Source organism: Lynx rufus, unplaced genomic scaffold (genome assembly GCF_022079265.1).
Source record: "Lynx rufus isolate CCGP_SWC_20201006 ecotype Redwood Valley unplaced genomic scaffold, mLynRuf1.p SCAF_2, whole genome shotgun sequence".
Lineage (NCBI taxonomy): Eukaryota > Metazoa > Chordata > Mammalia > Carnivora > Felidae > Lynx > Lynx rufus.
In genome coordinates this window covers 87,717,738-87,737,706 of record NW_025814834.1, presented here as the reverse complement: position 1 = coordinate 87,737,706, position 19,969 = coordinate 87,717,738, and the positions used below count along the sequence as shown (strand labels likewise).

At 37.4% G+C, this 19,969-nt stretch overlaps 1 protein-coding gene across 2 annotated transcripts in view; it reads left to right on the top strand.

Moving 5' to 3' along the window:
- The window catches only part of ARHGAP15 (Rho GTPase activating protein 15), a 619,400-nt gene that overhangs the window by 20,796 nt on the left and 578,635 nt on the right, over positions 1–19,969 (top strand). For both annotated transcript variants that reach the window (XM_047082984.1, XM_047082983.1), the window contains exon 2: positions 8,166–8,344. In XM_047082984.1, the coding sequence (XP_046938940.1) occupies positions 8,180–8,344 (165 nt within the window). In that variant the 5' untranslated portion in view covers positions 8,166–8,179. The remainder of the gene's footprint in view (positions 1–8,165; positions 8,345–19,969) is intronic.

Below are 19,969 nucleotides of genomic sequence, written 5' to 3'. Positions count from 1 at the left end.
TACAAAATCAGGAAGTCTAGAGAAATTGTGAAGCCAGTCTTAAGTGATTCACATTTCAATTTCTAACTCAGGGATAGGATATTTATTTGGAGAGTTTTATGAAATCAATGGATATTTTAGACACATGCAAAATGAACTAATTCTTCAATATTTTCATTAGTCATCTGCAGCCTCATGTAAGAATATAAATGCATAAGCCAAGAGTGTTCTCTCTAACAAATTTTGATAATAATGATGATTATAATAATCATAATGAGTAGATGATATGTTATAAGAACAAGTGGAATACTGAATAAGCCTCTAGATCACATGAATCTTAATATAACTTATAGTTAACAAACTTTTTGATGCCACTAAGTTGAATGTAAGTCAGCATGGACAAATATTATTGATTTTACAATCTACTCTATGAAATATAGAAAGTTGGGGGTCAATGAGGGAAGAAAACGAGGGTGGAACAAAAGAATAATTTCAACTCCTTGTGAGTGTTCCTGGAATAATACAGGAAGACTCACAAATTGGAGGTCTTCCTTGCCTTTCTGAGTAGCACATCATGAAATTGATATGTATGTTCCTGGAAACATACATATCATACACTCTCTGATTCTGGGAGCCATGTCATACTAGATCCTGGGGTGCGAGGGTTTCATTTGACATTAGGTCGGGCCGGTTTCAGGATGGAGTTTGTTCACTAGGAACTTGTTTCATAAACACTCAAAAATAAGAACACCATGGCAGGGCCATCACATCACATAACTCCAGCAGACCCTATTTGCCAGAATGCAATGCTAGTATCTTGTCCCAAGCCACAAATACTACCTCCCCCTAAATTCACTTAAGATCTTACGTGGAGTAGACTGGTCAAGGCTATTCTACTGCAAGATATTTCTCCCACATAGCTAGAAGAGTTTCCAGTTTGAGATTCAGACAAATGCCTCCCTGAGGTTAAGGGGAAGTCTGATCATCCATTTGTAGCATTATGTTAATTGGTTTAATTCTTTCCCTCCCATCTATGTCTCAGTGATTGACTGAAAGGACGGATGTTCACAGGAGATAGGTAAGGAAAAATAGATGGTGCAATTTCAGAACTGTTGACTCTGTGGTTGAGATGTGCCTAAGTAGGTGCCTCAGTGGGGGGCTTGGCGCCTAAACTACGAAAAGGATAATAGGATGTCTGGTAAGGGAACAGAAGAGTATTCGGATGTAGGCAAGGAGAAGATGAGAAGTTGGAAGGGGGTAAAGAAAAAGGGCTATGAAGTGAAATTCAAATACAACTTGAAAAATTTGGCTTAGAACAGCCTTATCCTCTTGTTAGGAGGGTCCTAACAGGATCAATGAAAATAAGTCATCTCTGACTTATTTTGTGCAACAGTGACAAGTGTCACAGCCATTAGCACAGCTGTCATTTCAGTCTATCAGATTTCCTTCCTCCTCTGTCCTCTCTCCTTCCTCTTGCACACCCCTGGGCCCTATGGGGGGTGGGGGTGGCGGTCCTGCTTACCTCTGCCTTGCACTCAATTAATCTATACAACACATTTGTGTATTATGCCAAGGAAAGCCCTCTTCCTTCATCACTCCCTCAGAGTGTCTTGAATACCAGCCCCTCGCTGCACCTGCTGGTTTAGAAGGGAGGGACTCTCAATCCTTCAGCCCCATGAGAGGCTAGCAAGATGACAGACTTAAGCACACTGAAGTTAACTGCCATTTTCTTCATGAAATCTATCATTTCCCTTTTCTTTGAACTTCTTTGGTAACTATGATTTTGCTTCATGGAATATTTCAATATTTACCTTATAACCTCACAGCTGTTTGCATACTTTTGCAGTTCTGAGTCCTTTGCCTGCAAGGCCTAACCTGCCCTGACTTAGCACCAGCACCAACTAGTCTCCTTTTGCAGACTTCCTCTCTCTCCACCTCCAAGTTCCACCCTGAGTTTGATGCCATTGCTCCTCTCCCAAACTGGGCACCACTCAATTTTTGTCATTTAATTATTGATTTGTTTCTCTATCACCTTCACCAATCTGTAAGGCCCTCGATGTTTAGTACATACATACATGCATACATACAGAGAATCTCCAGACTCTGATATAGTGCATGCCACTTGGGAGACTTTCCATAAATGTAAATGGATCATTTATTTTCTTCTGGTGGAAATCTTTAAGAGGAGGTTTTTGTGTCATTTTGTGTATTCTTCTCAGAGCGATGTAGTGTTCTGCAAAGTTAGAAACTATCAAATATTTGCAAATATGAGAACAGTTATGAAATAGTATCAAATGAATGCCATTGTAGAACACAAAATACTAGGGAAGCTGAATAAAGAGAAAAACTAGGGTGCCTTTGGTATCAACAAATTTTGTTGATGTGAGGCTGGGGTCAGATGGGAAAGGAGGTGTTAGCTAGAGGAGAGAAAGTGTGAAGAGAGAGAAATCACCTTAATACTATGGTAGAAGAGTTGTCAGCCCGATAGAAATGCCTGAAGAAGGAAGATTCTGAAAATGTTTTCTGCAGCCTGTCCCCAAGAAAATAGGTGGGGAAGCCAGATAAGAGGCCTTTTAAGTAATCCAGGCTTTTGACAGTAACACATCAGTAGGCAAATAATGAGTTGACTGTGCAATCAATACAAGAATGCAAATGTTGATTTGACATTGAAATTTGTGCAGACTCTGAGGAAGCAACATGTTCTATAAATGGCACACGGCAAAGCTATGTAAATACAGTGGCTTCATGCTCTTGGTCATAAGATAGTGGCTTTAGCCTAAGTGAATTCCCTCACCATTATTACAAACATGCCATCCTTTGAGTCTGAATCTGAGTAACATCAAAGATCAAGGCTCAAATGCACTCAGAAGAGAACCCAGATTTTTTCTATAAGACTTATATGTTTAATCATGGATCCCCCTCAACCCATACCCAAATTCCTTAGGGATCAAGTCATAGCAGAGCATTTACATTGGTGGTTATCTGCCTAAAATTATTGAGCTCTGTAAAGATGTAGGGTCTTCCAGACTTTGAGTGCATCAGTATCAGAAGTAGGAAGGATCCTACAGAGCACAGCAATCCTCGTGGCTGACCCTGTCCCCTCACTACCATTTTTTTTTCCAGCGATGAAAAATATCTATAGACCTTTTTCCAGAGGTCTATAGATTTGTACAAGATCACAAAGGTGACCAGTAGAGACAGTGCTGCCACTAGAAGTCATCATGGCCCTTTTGATAAAACCAGTCCAATTACTGTTTATCCAAAGCCACCCTTAGAAATTCAATCCTTAGATTTTCCTTCCTTCATTTATCCTACTTTATTCACTAAAATGTACCCTGTAAAATCCTGTGCTTTACTTTTAAATTTTCTTTAAATTTGAGTATAGTTGACACATAATGTTGCATTAGTTTCAGGAGTACAGTATAGTGATTTGACAAGTTTGTGTGTTATGCTATGATGACCACTATACCAACCGTCACGTACAATGCTATTACAATATTATTGGCTCTATTCCTTATGTTGCGCCTCTTATTCCTGTGACTCATTCATTCCATAACTGGATGCCTGGATCTCCCACTTTCCTTTATCCATTTTTCCCAGGCCACCGCTATCATTCCCTCTGGCAACCATCAATTTGTTCTCTACACTTATAGCCCTGATTCCACCTTTTGTTGCTTAGCCATTTATTTGTGCTTTGTTTTTGTTTTTGTTTTGTTTTTTTTTTAGATTCTATGTATGAGTAAAAACATGATATTTGTCTTTCTCAGTTTGACTTGTTTCACTTAGCATGATACCCTCTAGGTCCATCCATGTTGTTGCAAATGCCATGATCTCAGCCTTTTTGTGTCTGCATAATATTCCATTGCATATGTATACCACATCTTTCTTATCTATTCATCTATCAATGGACACTTAGGTTGGCTCCATATCTTGGCTATTATAAATAATGATACAGTAAATATTTGAATTAGTGTTTTTGTTTTCTTTGGGTAAATACCCAGTAGTGGAATTTTTGGATCATATGGTATTTCTATTTTTAAATTTTTGAGGAAATTCTGTACTGTTTATTACAGTGTCTGTACGAATGTACCTTCCTACCAACACTGAGTGGGGACAAGGGTTCCTTTTTCTCTACATCCTCACCAAGACTTACTACTTCTTATGTTTTTGACTTTAGCCATTCTAACAGATGTGAAGTGATATCTCATTGTGGCTTTGATTTCCATTTCCCTGATGATTAGTGATGTTGAGCATCTTTTCATGTGTCTGTTGGCCACCTATATGTCTTTTTTGGAAACAATGTTTATTTGGGTTCCGTGCCCAGTTTTTAATTGGATTGTTTGTGGGGTTTTTTGATGTTATCAAAGAAATTACTGCCTGTGTACTCTTCTAGGGTTCCATGGTTTCAGGTCTCACATATAGGTCTTTAATCTATTTTGAGTTTATTTTTGTCTATGATGTTAGAAAGTGGTACAATTTTATTCTTTTACATGGAGCTGTCCAATTTTCCCAGCACCATTTACTGAAGAAACTGTCCTTTCCCCATAGTATATTCTCACCTCCTTTGTCATAGATTAACTGACCATATAATTGTGGGTCTATTCCTAAGCTTTGTATCCTATTCTATTGATACATGTGTCTATTTTTGTGCCAGTATCATACTGTTTTGATTACTACAGCTTTGTAGTGTATCTTAAAATCTGGAATTGTAATACCTCCAGATTTGGTTGGTTTGCCTAGTCAGGGTCTTTTGTAGTTCCATACAAATTTTAGTATTATTTATTCTAGAAAACTCATGCTTCTCATAGTAGCATCCTCATAAATATCAAAGATTCATAGATTTGCTTTGTTATTTTGAAATAATTTCTGATTGGCTGTGAAAAATTAATAGCTTCAGTAATAAATAATACACAAAATAAAACCCAAACCCCATAATCTTGTACTGGGGTATATGGAGAATGCATTTACTTTTTAAAAAAAGTTACATATAGGGGCGCCTGGGTGGCTCAGTTGGTTAAGCATCTCACTTCCACTCAGGTCATGATCTCACAGTTTGTGGGTTCAAGCCCCATGTTGGGCTCTGTGCTGAGAGCCCAGAGCCTGGAGCCTGCTTCAAATTCTGTGTCACCCTCTCTCTCTGCTCCTCCCCTGCTCTCACTCTGTCACTGTGTCTCTCAAAAATAAATAAACATTAAAAAAAAGTTGTATATAATACTCTATATCTTATTCTAGTTAGATGTAGAAGTAAGATTCCCCATGTCTACATTAATGGCCAGATTTGATACATTTTAAAACCCTTCTCATCAAAGCATTTGTTATTATATTTCTATGGAATAGTGGAGATAAGGGTTTTTTAATTCAAATTTTTATTTCAAATCTTGTTGAAATAGCTTTTATTCTCAGCTAGATACATTTTTTATCACTCACATAGAAACATAAAAATGAAAGTATGAACAAAATAATTAAGAAATTTAATTTAATTAATTTAGTTAGAGTTTTTTTTAAGTTTATTTACTTTGAGCGGGGGAGGGGTAGAGAGACAGAGAAAGAGAAAGAGAGAGAGAGAGAGAGAGGAAGAGAGAATCCCAAGCAGGCTCTCTGCTGTCAGCACAGAGGCCGATATGGGACTCAGTCCCACGAACCATGGGGTCATGACCTGAGACCAAATCGAAAGTCAGATGCTTAACTGACTGAGCCACCCAGGTGGCCTTTAAGGATTTTTTTAAATCAAAAAACATTTTTTTAATGTTTTATTTTATTTTTGAGAGAGAAACAGAGAGAGAGAGAGAGATGGATTGCAAGCGGGGGAGGGGCAGAGAGAGAGAGAGAGAGAGAGAGAGAGAGAGAGACAGAATCTGAAGCAGGCTCCAGGCTCTGAGCTGTCAGCACAGAACGTGATGCAGGGCTCGAACTCACAAACCATGAGATCATGACCCGGGCTGAAGTCAGACGCTTAACCAACTGAAGTCAGAGCCACCCAGGCACACCTAGTTAAGGAATTTTTAAACCAACTTTCATGTAAACATCTTTATGAGGTATAACTGAAATACAGTAGTGAAAGTACTTAATACATACAATTTGATCATTTTTAATATATGCATACAATTGTTAAACCATCTCCACAATCAAGCTAGCAAACATATCTATCATCCCCAAAAGTTTCTTTGTGTTCACTATAGTCCATTTTTCCCTTCATCTCATCTTTAGGCAATCACTGATGAGCTTTCTTATTTAAATATTAGCTTGCATTTTCTAGAATATTATGTAAATGAAGTAATAAGTACTCCATAGATATATATATATTTTTTATTTTAAAAAAAAATTTTTTTTTCAACGTTTATTTATTTTTGGGACAGAGAGAGACACAGCATGAACGGGGGAGGGGCAGAGAGAGAGGGAGACACAGAATCAGAAACAGGCTCCAGGCTCCGAGCCATCAGCCCAGAGCCTGACGCGGGGCTCGAACTCACGGACCGCGAGATCGTGACCTGGCTGAAGTCGGACGCTTAACCGACTGCGCCACCCAGGCGCCCCTATATATATTTTTTAAATGTCCTGGCTTCTTTCACTTAGCTCAAAGAATTTGCAATTCATCCATGTGGTCCTATGCATCAACAGTCCATTCTTTTTATTGTTGAATAATATTTCATAGTGTAGATTAACTAGAATTTGCCGATTCACCTGTATGAATCTTTTTTTTTTCTTTTGGAATAAAATATAGGCCTTTTACTTTTTCTATCCATTGTTTTTGGGGAAAATTATTAGTTTCTCTGATCTTTATTTTTCTCTTCTAGAAAATATGAGTTTAATGTTTATCTCATGGGAGTTTTGTGAGAATTGAATCAGTGAGTGCATTGCCTGGCACGTAGTAAATACTCTACAAATATTAACTTCCTTTCTAAGTTATCACTCAATTGCCTTATTGGTATCAATTGTAAGGTAACACTTTGCTCCTATTAAAATGTTTTCATCCTTTTCTAATCACTTTAGTGTTGACTTAGCTTGAACACTACCATGATGCTAGCTAGCCCCTTTGTCTCTGTCCAACAGATATAGGAGTACCAATACAGTTAGCTCCCTAAAATATAATCATTCTTTCGGATTATACTGGGTTCGGTAACTGATGACACTTGATTCTAATACTGGACACATGTGCCAGACTAGCTATGGGATGTCTACAGGTGAGACACAGAGACAATAATCAGGCTAGAAGGAGTTCTGTTTCTATAAGCTTGGAAGCTTGTAGAATGTGTTTGCATTGCAAATCTTCTCTTTTAAATGAGATGATATGTTCATTTGAGGGGCTTGTGGAGAGGGGAGATTGAAAAGGATTATGGATTTGAGGAAGCAGCTAAAGCCCTCCTAGTCCATCCACTGATGTTGCCACAGTTCAGTTCTCTTCATTTTCTTTTCCAAATTATTGTTTCCTCACTGCCACTCCTTTACAATTTTCCTCCCTAATCACTTTAATCTTCCATTAAAGTGAATGTAAATAAATAAATGGTTTTGATTTTCTCTTTCTTCATGTTCTTCATAAATACTATGTCCAACAGAGCTACTGAACAGCAGACACTGGCAGATGGCAGAGGACAAAGGAACTTTAATTTCCTTTCTTAGGTATTGTGAGTGGGGGTAGCGGCTAGGACTGAACACCATGCAAATAAGTCAAGGCCAACATATTAGTCAATGGGACCAGCTTAGTTTGCCCAAAGCTAATTCTAGTCACTTAAATATGACCTTATCCACATAGGTTTTTGTTCACCAAAAAAGGCTGCTGATATTAGCGTGTAGTGGTGGGATGGGGTGGGGTGGGTAAGAGATCAGTGATGTTGTGAATGAAAACAGCATATACATTAAAGATGTTCTGTTGGCAACATCATTTCTACATAAGGAAGACTGTATCATATTGCCATTAAGAGTTCCTTAATGGACTTAGGAACTACAGAAGTATGAGTGTGCTGCCCATGAACTTTTAAGTCCTCTGACATGCATAGTACTGTCCACATGCAGAGGCCCCAGTTGATAAAAACAATTAGAAACTAACTACCTTCTTCTTTACTATTCAGAGAGGTGGAAATTATTTGTTCCATTTCTGGACCTTAGTGATTAATAGGAATGTGCACTCCATCAAATTTTTCTTGGAAAAGATATGTTTGGAATAATACAACACTTTTATATTTTATCAGGATAACGCTATAATATGCAGAAATCTACAAATTCTGATACCTCTGTGGATACCCTGAATTCCACCCGTCAAGGCACCGGAGCTGTGCAAATGAGGATCAAAAATGCCAACAGCCACCATGACAGGCTGAGCCAAAGTAAATCCATGATCCTCACCGATGTTGGGAAGGTCATTGAACCCGTAAGTCAAATACCCCAAAACCCCCATGTTTCCTGATACAGAATTCTGTTAAAAAAGCTAATTAGCTTTGTTTTATTTGTTTTCGTAATGTCTACGAGAAAACTGTTTTTGTAATGCATTTTATCTTGCCTACTTATAGTCATAATAATATCCCCAGTTGTGAGAGAAGAGCTGGGCTTAATCCAGAGTGATAAAGTGGATTTGGAGTAGACTGAAGAGCACCTTTGACTCATTTTAAGGGCCTCCACTATCATGCTTCAGTGTTATAAAAATAATGAGGTTATGCTAGCATGTGGTGTTTGTACTTCCAAATACAGTACATCACTTTGAAAAGCCAGAGGCTAAAATTAGCTAAGAATGAACTGGGGGCGGTGGCGGGGGGGGGGGGGGGGGATCTTTAAAAAAAAAAAAAAAAAAGGAAAATCTCTTCTTTAAAATCTCCCAACAATATATAATATTGGAATTATGATTTGATTTGGAATGAGCCTAAATGATTGAAATGGTGTGGCGATTGAAGGTTTGGAGAGGAAGCCATTTTGTCTCGATAATGTGTCATTAGGAAGATTTGAAATAAAATAGTTAGAGATGAACTCTACTGCCAATTGTGTCCCTGCCCCTGCACGCATCCTGAGCCACTAAACACACTGATTGCGATGAGTCTCCTCTGGTTAATTTTCTTCCATAATGGTGGTAACTTGCAGCTGAGGCCATAGGATGTTACAAAATTATTTATGCAATGTTAGCCACTCTTTTGGACCCCAGATCTATTTTGTTTCTCACAGTGAGAGCAAGAGCGGGAAATAGGTTAGCTGGGGAAGGGCTGTGAGTCCCAGTCACTTTGCAGAAACATGTGAGCTATTAATTGAGTGTTCTGTTAATATCGTAGGGGCCTATGAAATATTCAGCGCCCTAACTGAGTTATTAAATGGGATAAACTTGCTAAGTGGCATGTTACTGATTATATTTATTCTCTGTTTTCACTCGAATTTCAAGTGCGAAATTAACCCACAACCATCTCAGGAGCCAGGATTTTAATCATTCTTTCTTCAGGTATTATAGACAAATTTAGTGTGAGGGAAGCCAGTGATTCTATTTTGGGAGTGGGAGATACATCCTGAGATAAGGTACCAAGAGATGCGGAGAGATGCGTTTCTCTTTATTGACTTTCTCATTTAAAAGGATTGTCTGCTGGGAGGCACAACGCTGCTGGTGTTTAAACCAGCTAAAATGTTCCTCAACTATGAACTTGAGACATGGTTAGAGTAAATTATTGGAATCTCTACAATGTATTGTCAGTAAGAACTGTACCTTTGAAAAAGTTTAAAAGTTAAGTATATTTAATGATGCCTAACATATTTTATTGGCTGTGTTTAACAAAAGGCACTATGCCACAGTTGTTTTTGACAAGCATGAAAACATCACAGCATGAGACTGCAAAAGGAATTATGGAGAGAAATTACAAGTGATCCATCTCTCAATGAATTATCCACCTCAATAGCCCGCAGAACTCAGCTACCAATTAACACCTACTTTATTACATGTTGGGATGTACTTAATAACTTTCATGTGTTTATGCACTATTACCTTGACTGATGCCTCTTGTACAATTAGGCATAATTGGCATATCAATATGCAAAAGTTAAAAGGATTAACCCTCTTAAAACTAATGAGCATTTCTGTATCCAGCTGCTAAATGAGACAAAATTAGCATTTTTCACTTTTGGGCAGGATTTTATCATGCAGTTTCTCATTGTTGATATTACCTTGTTACATAACTTTAGTTTGGGGGGTTATATGCTGGACTGCTAGAGAAGAGTTTTCCAAAGTTAAATTAGCTATAATTATCCCAGCTTTTGTTTCCGCATTCTTAGCCTGGGCAATATGTATTCCTCGATAAGGAACAAAAATAAAAGTTACTTTTGGTTATGTGTGCTCAGTGCATAATTATATAAAAGGGGTATTTTAGTGAGGATATGTCATTTCACCGAGAAAACTTGGCGCAGAGATACTGTATTGAAAGCTTGCCATGGCACTAATTTTCTTTCTGTCTCGGTTCTTTTCATCTCTTTTTTCCATGCACAATTTTCTGACTAGATACTGACAGAATGTAAAGTATTTTGGCATATTTATTCAAACAAGCCTGTTAAAGATATCTGCTGAAGCTAAACTAAGAACTTGATTTTTCAGAAGTTGGAGGTTGGGGTGAGGTCAAGGGGGGCAGATCTTGAACTTCGGAGAGGTGGGAGGAGATATATTCTAAAAACGTGTGCACATGTCACATGCAGCATGGTTTGTTGTAACAGAGACACATACGTTTAATCTGCACAGAAAAAAATTAGGACTACTTTAGAGTAGTCCTATGTATGTTATGCTCCCTGTTTCATATATATGGCACATCTATACTACATGTTCCCTGGCATAACAATTATGCAAATCTAATATGGACTTATTGGAGTATATAACACGAGAATCTGATGTTACATTCATAACAATTTAACTTATTACAGAAAGTGATGAAAAGATTCTAGGGTCAAATCAATTATATAATTTTGTCATTAATTCGTAAAATCCTCTTTTTTCATTGTGTTCAATTAAAAATATGTTTAATATGACTGTGAACTCAGAACACCACATAAAATTCTCCCATATACGTCATAAGAGCCTAGCTTCTTGGTATCCTAAGCAGAAGAACAGTTTGAAATGCCAATATAAACATTTATTTGACCCCGTGCTATGCAAACACAGGTGATTTACTTATTAAGTTAAAGTTTTCATTACCTAAGTGCTGCAGGGAAGCATTTCCATAAAACAGGCATTAATCCTCCATTAGTACTTCATTGGCAGTGTGCATCATTTTCTTTAAAGACCAAAGAATCATTTTTATGTAGTTGGTAAGATCAGTGCCTTCAAGGTTTAAAGAGGCCACTCTGCTACCTGGGAAATGTTGGAGAGGTGGGAAGTTTGGACACGGGAGGACGTGGTTAGCAGAAAATTGCCTCTCTGTAAGAGAGATCTGGAGACCTCCACTTGGTGAGAAAGGAACGCTCCTTGGTCTCAGTGATTTGTTGTCTCATTCTGATCACCGGAGTGAGACCTCTTAAAGGTGGACTGCTTATTTACTCGAATGTGCTAAACACAGAAGCAGACGGCTTAGTGAGCGTAAATGGGGGGCAAGTGAAGTGTGCCTCTTTAAGGGCTGAAAGGCTAATGTGCAATCCAGCAAATAGCTAATGCAAAAGGTTTAATGTGGCTTTGCTGTTATTTATAAGAGGGAAGCTCCAGCGTACTAGACAGTTTAGAATAGATATTAATGAAGAGTTTAAATAGCCCAAATCAAGAAAATTGCAGACATAGGATTTGCAGACAGGAGCAGTTTCGGCATTTAATGCTGGTGTCTTAAGCAGCAACATATATGAATATTCACCATTTCCATCCTGTAAACTCCACGGAAATGCAATACTTTATTCATGGCCATCATGGACAGGGAGATATCTTTTTATTAGTGCTAGGATGAGGACTTAAGTCGAGCCCTTCCTAAACGCTAACTCACAAGACTCCTTTTGCTTCCATTAACAGACTGTGCTTGTTCATTTTTCTTTTTTAATATATTATAAAGAAAAAGAGGAAACAATTTTCTTTTGTTTCTTACTTCTGTGATTATAGGATACTTGCCAAAGTTGTGGCTAGCCAAAAAGGCAGACATAAAAATTGCTACTAAAAATATAAGCCTTCTGTTTCGCAGAGTTTTTGAGAAATATTATGAGACTGTAGGACTTGTCCGTGTTTACTTCGAATCAAGCTTATAGTTAGGTTTGAGGCTTTGTTTGTATAAATTGTCCTGAAGTGGATTCTGATATTTAATTAAAATGACACTAAATCACATTGAATTGATAAGACTTGGCATCTCAAACAAAGGTAATTGCCCGTATTGGTTTTCTGCAAAAATAGCGCTGCTTGGAAAATGTGCAGCCAACACAGACTGTCAACTCCATTTATAGATCAATATGTGAAAACCATTGATCAGGCAGGCATGTATAACAGTAACACTTTGCATTTATTTGTTGTTTTTATACCACATTAAGGCTTACAGGATTATAGGCTTCCTAAATATTTTGACTTCCTCATAAATATATGATCTGTTGCATGTTAATTAAATGAGAGTCTGCAGCCATTTCTAAAATTGTTTTTAGTTTGATGATTTCCTTTTATTGCTGTGGATCGTATGATCTGAAAATGGATTAGTTTCCTTCTGCATAAAGATTATTAAAGCTTATTTTAATGTGTCCTATTTAGTGTAAGATGTGGCTGCCTTTTTGCTTTGAAAAATATAGATACAGACAATTATTTTCTCTTAGCGAGTGGCTGATCTTTTTTTATTAACTGAACATTCTCAGTGCTCAGGGTAGAATTATTTCCTGACATATTTTGCACACTCTGTAGATAACGGGTCTTCTTGATTTCTCCTGATAGAATTTTTTTTCTTTTCTTTTTATCTAGGCCTATAGTACAGGCATCTGATCAAACGTTACGTGGAAAATAAACTGATCATCTCAATTAAATTCTAGACACACACAAATATAATTTGAATTCTATTTTTCTCATTCGAGAACAAGCCTTATGAACTGTTCTTGTACACTGCATTCTGCAGTTAAATCTTTCTTATCTCATCAATGTAAGGACAGTGTTTTGTTCCTAATCTTTATTGGACTATTGTGGATGACATTTGTAAGCCATTTTGGTTTATAAGGGAAAGCTAGAGGACAGTGGAGTGAGACTCTCCATAGATCCAAGCCTCAGATATGACTACGCAATAATGTGTCTTCCACTGCAATTTTCTTTGCCACAGAGAGGTCAATTTTGTTGAGAAATCTTTTTATATCCTCTATATACATTAGGAGTGCTGCTTTCGAGACAATACTTGGCTTTGTATACAATATTAAAGCAGCAATAAAAGAAACAAGATTTCAGAAATAGAAAAAAAAAAATCATGAGATCCAAGGGTTACCTAAGGTAACTACTGTGCTGTACAACAGACTCAAAAGTTTATTAGCCAGAATTTTGACTTTTACATAATATGCTCTGGGGTGGGATGGTGGAATCCAAAACCACCAGAGATTTCTTTCCTTGTCCTTGCTATCCCATGTCATCTCCTGAAGTGAGCATTTTTAACTCTCGTTTCCAGGCACAGACTGGACGTGCCAAAGGTTCAGAAAGTTTACAATGACAGTGTAGAGTCCGTGCTTCAAAGAATGAGCAGAAGCTCTTGAATTCACGTCCATGGCTGCCTCGTTTTCATTTTAACTTGAGCATAGCTAAATTTGTTTATAATCTCCTACTGATTGAACATGGCGCTGAATGTACATGAGATACATTTTTTTAAAAGTTAGTCCTCTGATTACTAATTTGAATCCAAAACTCTAACCTTGTTAGCATCTGGACTTATTTCCATAATAACAACCCCTTCAGAACCTACAAAGTAATGAATAATTGACAACAAATGAAATGTTTTGATAGTTGTCGGCACAAAGCATGTTTAATGTTTTGTGTTGCTTCCTAGCTAATTATGTAGATGACACATTTGTCAGACCTTGACTGCCATTAGAAACGTGTTTCCAGAGGGGAGAAAAACAGGCTATTCATAGAGTAATTAACTAGAATGCTCAATGACCTGTGAGAGATTCAAATCGCTGCCAGTTCAGACATTGTTTTGTTACAGAAGCAGAGGGGTAATTAAAATTCCAAATTACAGTCCTATGATGGAGCATTTGTTTGTTGACAGTATACTCTTACTCTAGTTTGTTAATTCTTTTTTAAATTGCTTCTAATCCATTTTATAGCTTTAGGAGTTCCGTCTTTGAATTTACTGACAACTAATATTATGGTAAATTGTACTTCAATGGAGTACTGCGGTGCCTCACAGTTTCAAGGGAGCACAAGGTGGGTGGGATAAAACAGTTCCTTCCCTAAACTGACGTATCAGGTGCTGTCAGTAGGAATGCCACTAACGTGGAACATCTTGTTAAATACTGCATTTCCATTTCTGCATTAGGGGTAATGTCCTAGCAGAAAATGCAGAGATAAACAGGAAGCAATGATGAACACCTAAAAGAGAGAAAGAAACCTAATCTCTCAACACAAAATGATTGATTAAGGGGTTCTGTTACCGAGGAAGAGAGAGGAGCTGGGGCTGAGGATGATTTGGGGAAAGGTGTTGAGTTTAATGCAGGAGACACAACAGTCTGAGGAAAGCTCTCATAGATCACTCGAAAAGGAGAGCATATTTTACAAAAGTACCCTTCCATCTCAGCTCAATAACAAAGCTCAGGATAAGAGGTACTACCCGTGAATTTTTTTCAAGGAATTATTGGCATAGTTTACAAATCCAGAAGGCTAACATAGTCTAAAAGATTCAGCTCAAGTGAAATATTTATTTAGGTTGCTGAAAGTGAGAATATAGTTTTATTAAAAAGATCTGACAGAAGTCACATGGTGTTTGATGCAGGCGAGCTGACAGAGGCATCCAGTGAGCGTTGATTATCCCGAAGTCACTGTCAGCTAGGATTGATTTTCACTTTCTCCGTTTATGTAACGGTTCCTGTAATACAGCTGACCCCGAATCACGTTACCTTGTCATTTCTCTGCATGGATCAAGAAGAGATGAGCTGAAAATAGCTAGACACTGACCTTGAACTTGCCAGAAAAGTGAGAAGTGACAGTGGGGTTTTTCTGTAGTTCATGTACAAAGATTAAGGCAAACTGTTCCTCTGTTGAGTTCACTGTAGCAGCACAAGGGGGCAGAGCAGTACTAGAGATTACAGGTAAAACAGCTTCTGCACCAGCATGGAAAGGCTCTGAAATACTAAGTTAGAGCCAGAGGTCTCATTTTTACATCTTAGTTTAGACATAAAGGAGAATTACTGATGAATCAAAATCTCGGGTCCCCTGATGTTCATAATCAGTAATCTGAAAGTGTACATTCTAATTAAAAAAAGGTTACCTAATACTCTGTGTGGCGGCAACTATGCTTTTCACTAAATTATTTGCAGCACCTCTTATTTAATTCATATTATACTCTTCACTCTTAAAATAACTTTAGTTATTATTGGAACTATAGTCAATATTCTCAGGAGAGTTTTATGGCAAATTCCTAAAGTGATATGTGTCATTTTAGGTATAAAGGAATCAGAAGATGGGAAACAGTCTTTTTATACTTATTAAGTATCAAAACCCCAAGATTAATATTGGACAGTGTTATATAGGAATGTGCAGCCACAAAGAGGTAACATGCAAACTGGAAAATGATGTTTGTCATGTGATTTACACTCATCTCTACTTTGTAAAATTTCCCATTTTATCATCTGCCTTGGTTTTCAAAAATGCTCTTTAATAGATCATCATTATAACCTTGGCTAATCTAAAACACCGTATGTTGGACATTGTCCTTTGCTTGCTAGCACTTAGTCAAGCTAAATCGTTGTTGCACTGATGCTGAATGTTTCTCATAAATGACACCCAGAGAAACAGAGAACTGAAGCAGGTTGAGAAACAGAAGAAGAACAAACACTGACTTGATTATCTCCTAGGTTGTAAATGCCGTACGTAATGGCAAAATAGCATCTTTGCATGTGTGATGATGCCACAATAACATTGTAAACCTCCACAGCAACAAGATCCATTCTTGCATATAATGGATACTTTCTATATGTGTGTGTGTGTGTGTGTGTGTGTGTGTGTATACACACACACACACACATATATACACACACACACACATATACATCTATTATGCATATACATGTATATATACATCTCTCTATCTCTAAAGGTATAGATATACAGAGAGATGTATAAAATATTTATATATTTAAGCTTATTTTTGTATTCTGAAAAATAACTGCATGCATACATTTACAAGTTGAAATATCAAATTGCTTCAATACTCCTGTAAATTTATCTCAGGACACACTGACAATATGAAAATCTGAAATAAGTAGAATTCCAATATGTTTCAAGGATGGAATAAAGAGAACATTCTGTTGCCAAGAATGAGGTTGAAAATATTCAGAATACCTGTGTCATCACAGAAGCCTATAAAACCTCATTTTTTGCCTCGCAGAGAAGAAAATAGCCTTGTGTTTCAAGCATAAATTATCCAACTTGGAAAGTTTTGGGGTGTGTGTGTGTGTGTGTGTGCGTGTGTGTGTAGGAGCGGAGGTGGGAGAGAGGTATATGGTGGATTTACAGTTATGATTTGGGTATGTCTAAAACCGACATCTTTGAAGGCAATCCTGAAGCCCACTGCATTCCTTTGGAGTCCCTTGCATTCCTGCCTCCCGGAGTATGCAGAAGACCCCCTGTGTGCCTTCTCTCAGGTGGTGGGACACCCATCCCTAAATGGTTCATTAGCTTCTGCTTCTGAGGTCAAGGCAGATATAAAGGTGTTGGCTGCTAAAATACTTCCCCCAGAGTTGCTTCCCCCACCCCCTTCAGTGTGTAAGGCTTCTAATAAGGGACTCCAGTCCCCGATGTGTTCAGATTAGGTTTATTGTTACCATCTGGTTAATTACCCTCTCAGGTTTGTGTTGAGAGGCATGAAAGTATTTTATCCAGCCTTTGAATCCCTGTGTTCCTAAAGAGATGTGGGTAAAGTACATGTCAGTTTTCAAAGAGCATATTAAAAACTGATAAGCAGAACCATCTCCAAACAATACCATATAAGGAAAATGCATTACTTTTTACATGAATGCGTGTTACAAGTAATTAGCAAATGTATGGTGATGTGGCACCCTCTCCCAGCAATGATGTCTTCTTCTTTACATGTAATCTCATATGCTTCTCCTTTGAGGTGATGGATTTTTGTGATTCCCATTCACTTCCAATGGACTGGCAATAGGTTTATTGGGGAAGAGATAGGGTTTGAGCTGTAACAGGATGTATGTTTGTCATTTGTCAAACCAGTTTAAGGATATACAAAAGTGAAAGAGAAATCATATACTAAAAAAGTGAGAACACATTCTTTGGGGAAAGGTGGGGAAAAAGACCCAGGAAATTCAGAGTTATTTTATTCTTTTTCCTCTTCCTGTTACTACTACTACTACTACTACTACTACTACATTCTACATTTTTTCCCTAGAGAAGCATCAGCATGTTGTTTCTAGTGGCCACTGTAGTTACTATGATATGGTACATTTTCCACATTCAAGTGCCTTTGATAACTAGAATTACACCAGCTAACCCTCTCAACCCAATTGTGTTCCAGTTATTTTAGATACCAGCATTTGGGTGGAAACAAAACAATAGCAGAAAATGAAACATAACCACATTCAAGTGTTTAAACATCAAATGGTCTGATTCTGAAAACCAAAGGGAAATAGATCAGATGGTTTTACTTCCTAAGTCAAACCAGAAACCAAATGATTTATCCCTTAGGAAGTGATTTCAATAACCGAACATTTCCCTCAAGATTCCAAGGTGATATTAGATTAAGAATGTGTTTGAAAGCATTCACAAATGGTAGTCTTGTTTTTGTGTGAGTGCCCTTCCACAATACCAAAGACATAAACAACCAGCAGACTGTGTTCTTTCTATTCCTTCATGAAGAAATCAGTGCTATTCTGGCCTCATGATTTCATCTTATTTCTGTGGAGGAAGAAGAATAGTGATGACACTAACTTTCCTCCATGACTTTCAGTCACCTGACTTGCTTTCTTTCCCACAGGGTAAAAGGAAGCTGTAGTTTTAGTATTTCCAATGAGAAGGGACATGTGTCTCCTTGCATTGAATTGTCTTAGATCATATCATGTAGCACAAAGTGACCCAATATAGGAAGACAGGAAAACAAAGTGACAGTTTTGTTTGCTCCAATATAAACACCATCGTCAAAACATAGGGGCAAATTCTGGAGGCCCACAGCCAGATTGAAGGAATTAAATAGCAAGAATGATATTCTGTGCTTAAATAAAATGTATTCAAGGCATAGTCTATAATTAGCAGTGAAAAGATAACGAACAAATGAGCCTAGCTCAGGTTAGCCAAACTGACTGCAACTACTACTCTTTTTAAAATCCATGATAAAGTGAATTGGCTGATGCTTGATAATACATCACCCACTGTGGTCTTACCTATTGATCATAGCCTGACAATGGGTAACCTTTCATGGCAACTTCCTCTTTTACCATGAATTATTGACAGTGTTAATGCCAATAACACATGATCAAATAGACAGGAAAGAAGTTTACATTCCTGGATGTGCTATCCTTAACCTCCATGCTTTTAATATCATAGTTTAAAAAAAAAAAAAAGGAAAAAGGAAAAGAAAGAAGACATTTTCTTTCTTGTCTTGAAAATACCGATGAATTAGCTTTTACTTTCACATAGAATATTAGTGTGACATCCTTATAATTCTCATCTATAACACATTTTGGAGAATAAAGCCCAAATTTTAAGGGAATATTGTAATTGTCATTTTTACACCAGTGTCCTCTACCTTGTATAACAAAAATCCTAGGGATAATGTTGTGTCCTAAGGTCCCTGAATTAATAATTTCCTGCTCACTGAGTCGCCATCCTCCCAACCCTGCCTTTAAAAGTCCCTCAAGTAGGAAGTGAGCAAGCAGGTCAACTACTTTCATTCATTAATTCATTCATTCATTAGTCCTTTCCTTTATTCATCTGACAGCAATTTATTGGTACCTCCTATATGTCAGAGACTGCTTTGCATGCTGGGGATACAAAACAGAAAGAGTCTCCGTGTCTTGGAGGTTATATTCAAGTGAGATATGGTCTTTTCCTGGGTAACCTCGGCTCAGCCCACTGGCCTCCTCATTTTGTCCCCACAGCACCACCTCACCCTTAACACTAGTGTCAGCATCATGCACCTTACATTTTGTCGCAAAGATTGTACACAGGATTTAAAACACGGCCTGTGACATTAGAGACCTTCATTATCACTTCCAGGGGATGTATTCCTGTGGATTGTAAATCTCAAATGAGATGTCTTTTAAAATTTTGATTTAATTTAAATTCCCACCTGATTCCCACTCCCACCTGATTCTAACCTACTTTACACTCTATTTTTGCACATGTTGACCGATTTGCTGTGTCTCATCTCCTTTGACATGTATGAGTCATTAAGGTACTTTCTTTGGTAACAAGTCAAGGTGCAAGTATTTTTATCTGGTTAAATTGATAATACCTCTTTTATTTATTCTTTGTTCTTACTCTGCCTTCCATGTCTTAATGAATTTTAATGATAAACTTTTTATTGGAGTCAAAGTAATAATTCTTATGAATAAAAATTAAAATGTTAGTATGTTTACTTGACATCTATGACTGTTTATGCTTTCAACATGAAAATTGAACACATACCCAATTTAGGCTTTTATAGAACTTTCAAAATGTTCACCATGTTTTTGACTTTTAAAAAGATTTTATTGTGATCTTTGCTGTTGGGTTCTGGATGAACATTTTCCTCCAAGTAGCCATGATGTGTGGAATTTTGTGGGGTTACTCATGGAAGGAATGATCTAATTTACAAACCTACTTAAGCAGTCCATCATTAGTTCTGTTCTTGTCTATGAGGAGTTTGCCATTATAGCTCTTAAAACTCATTGCCAGACCTGACAC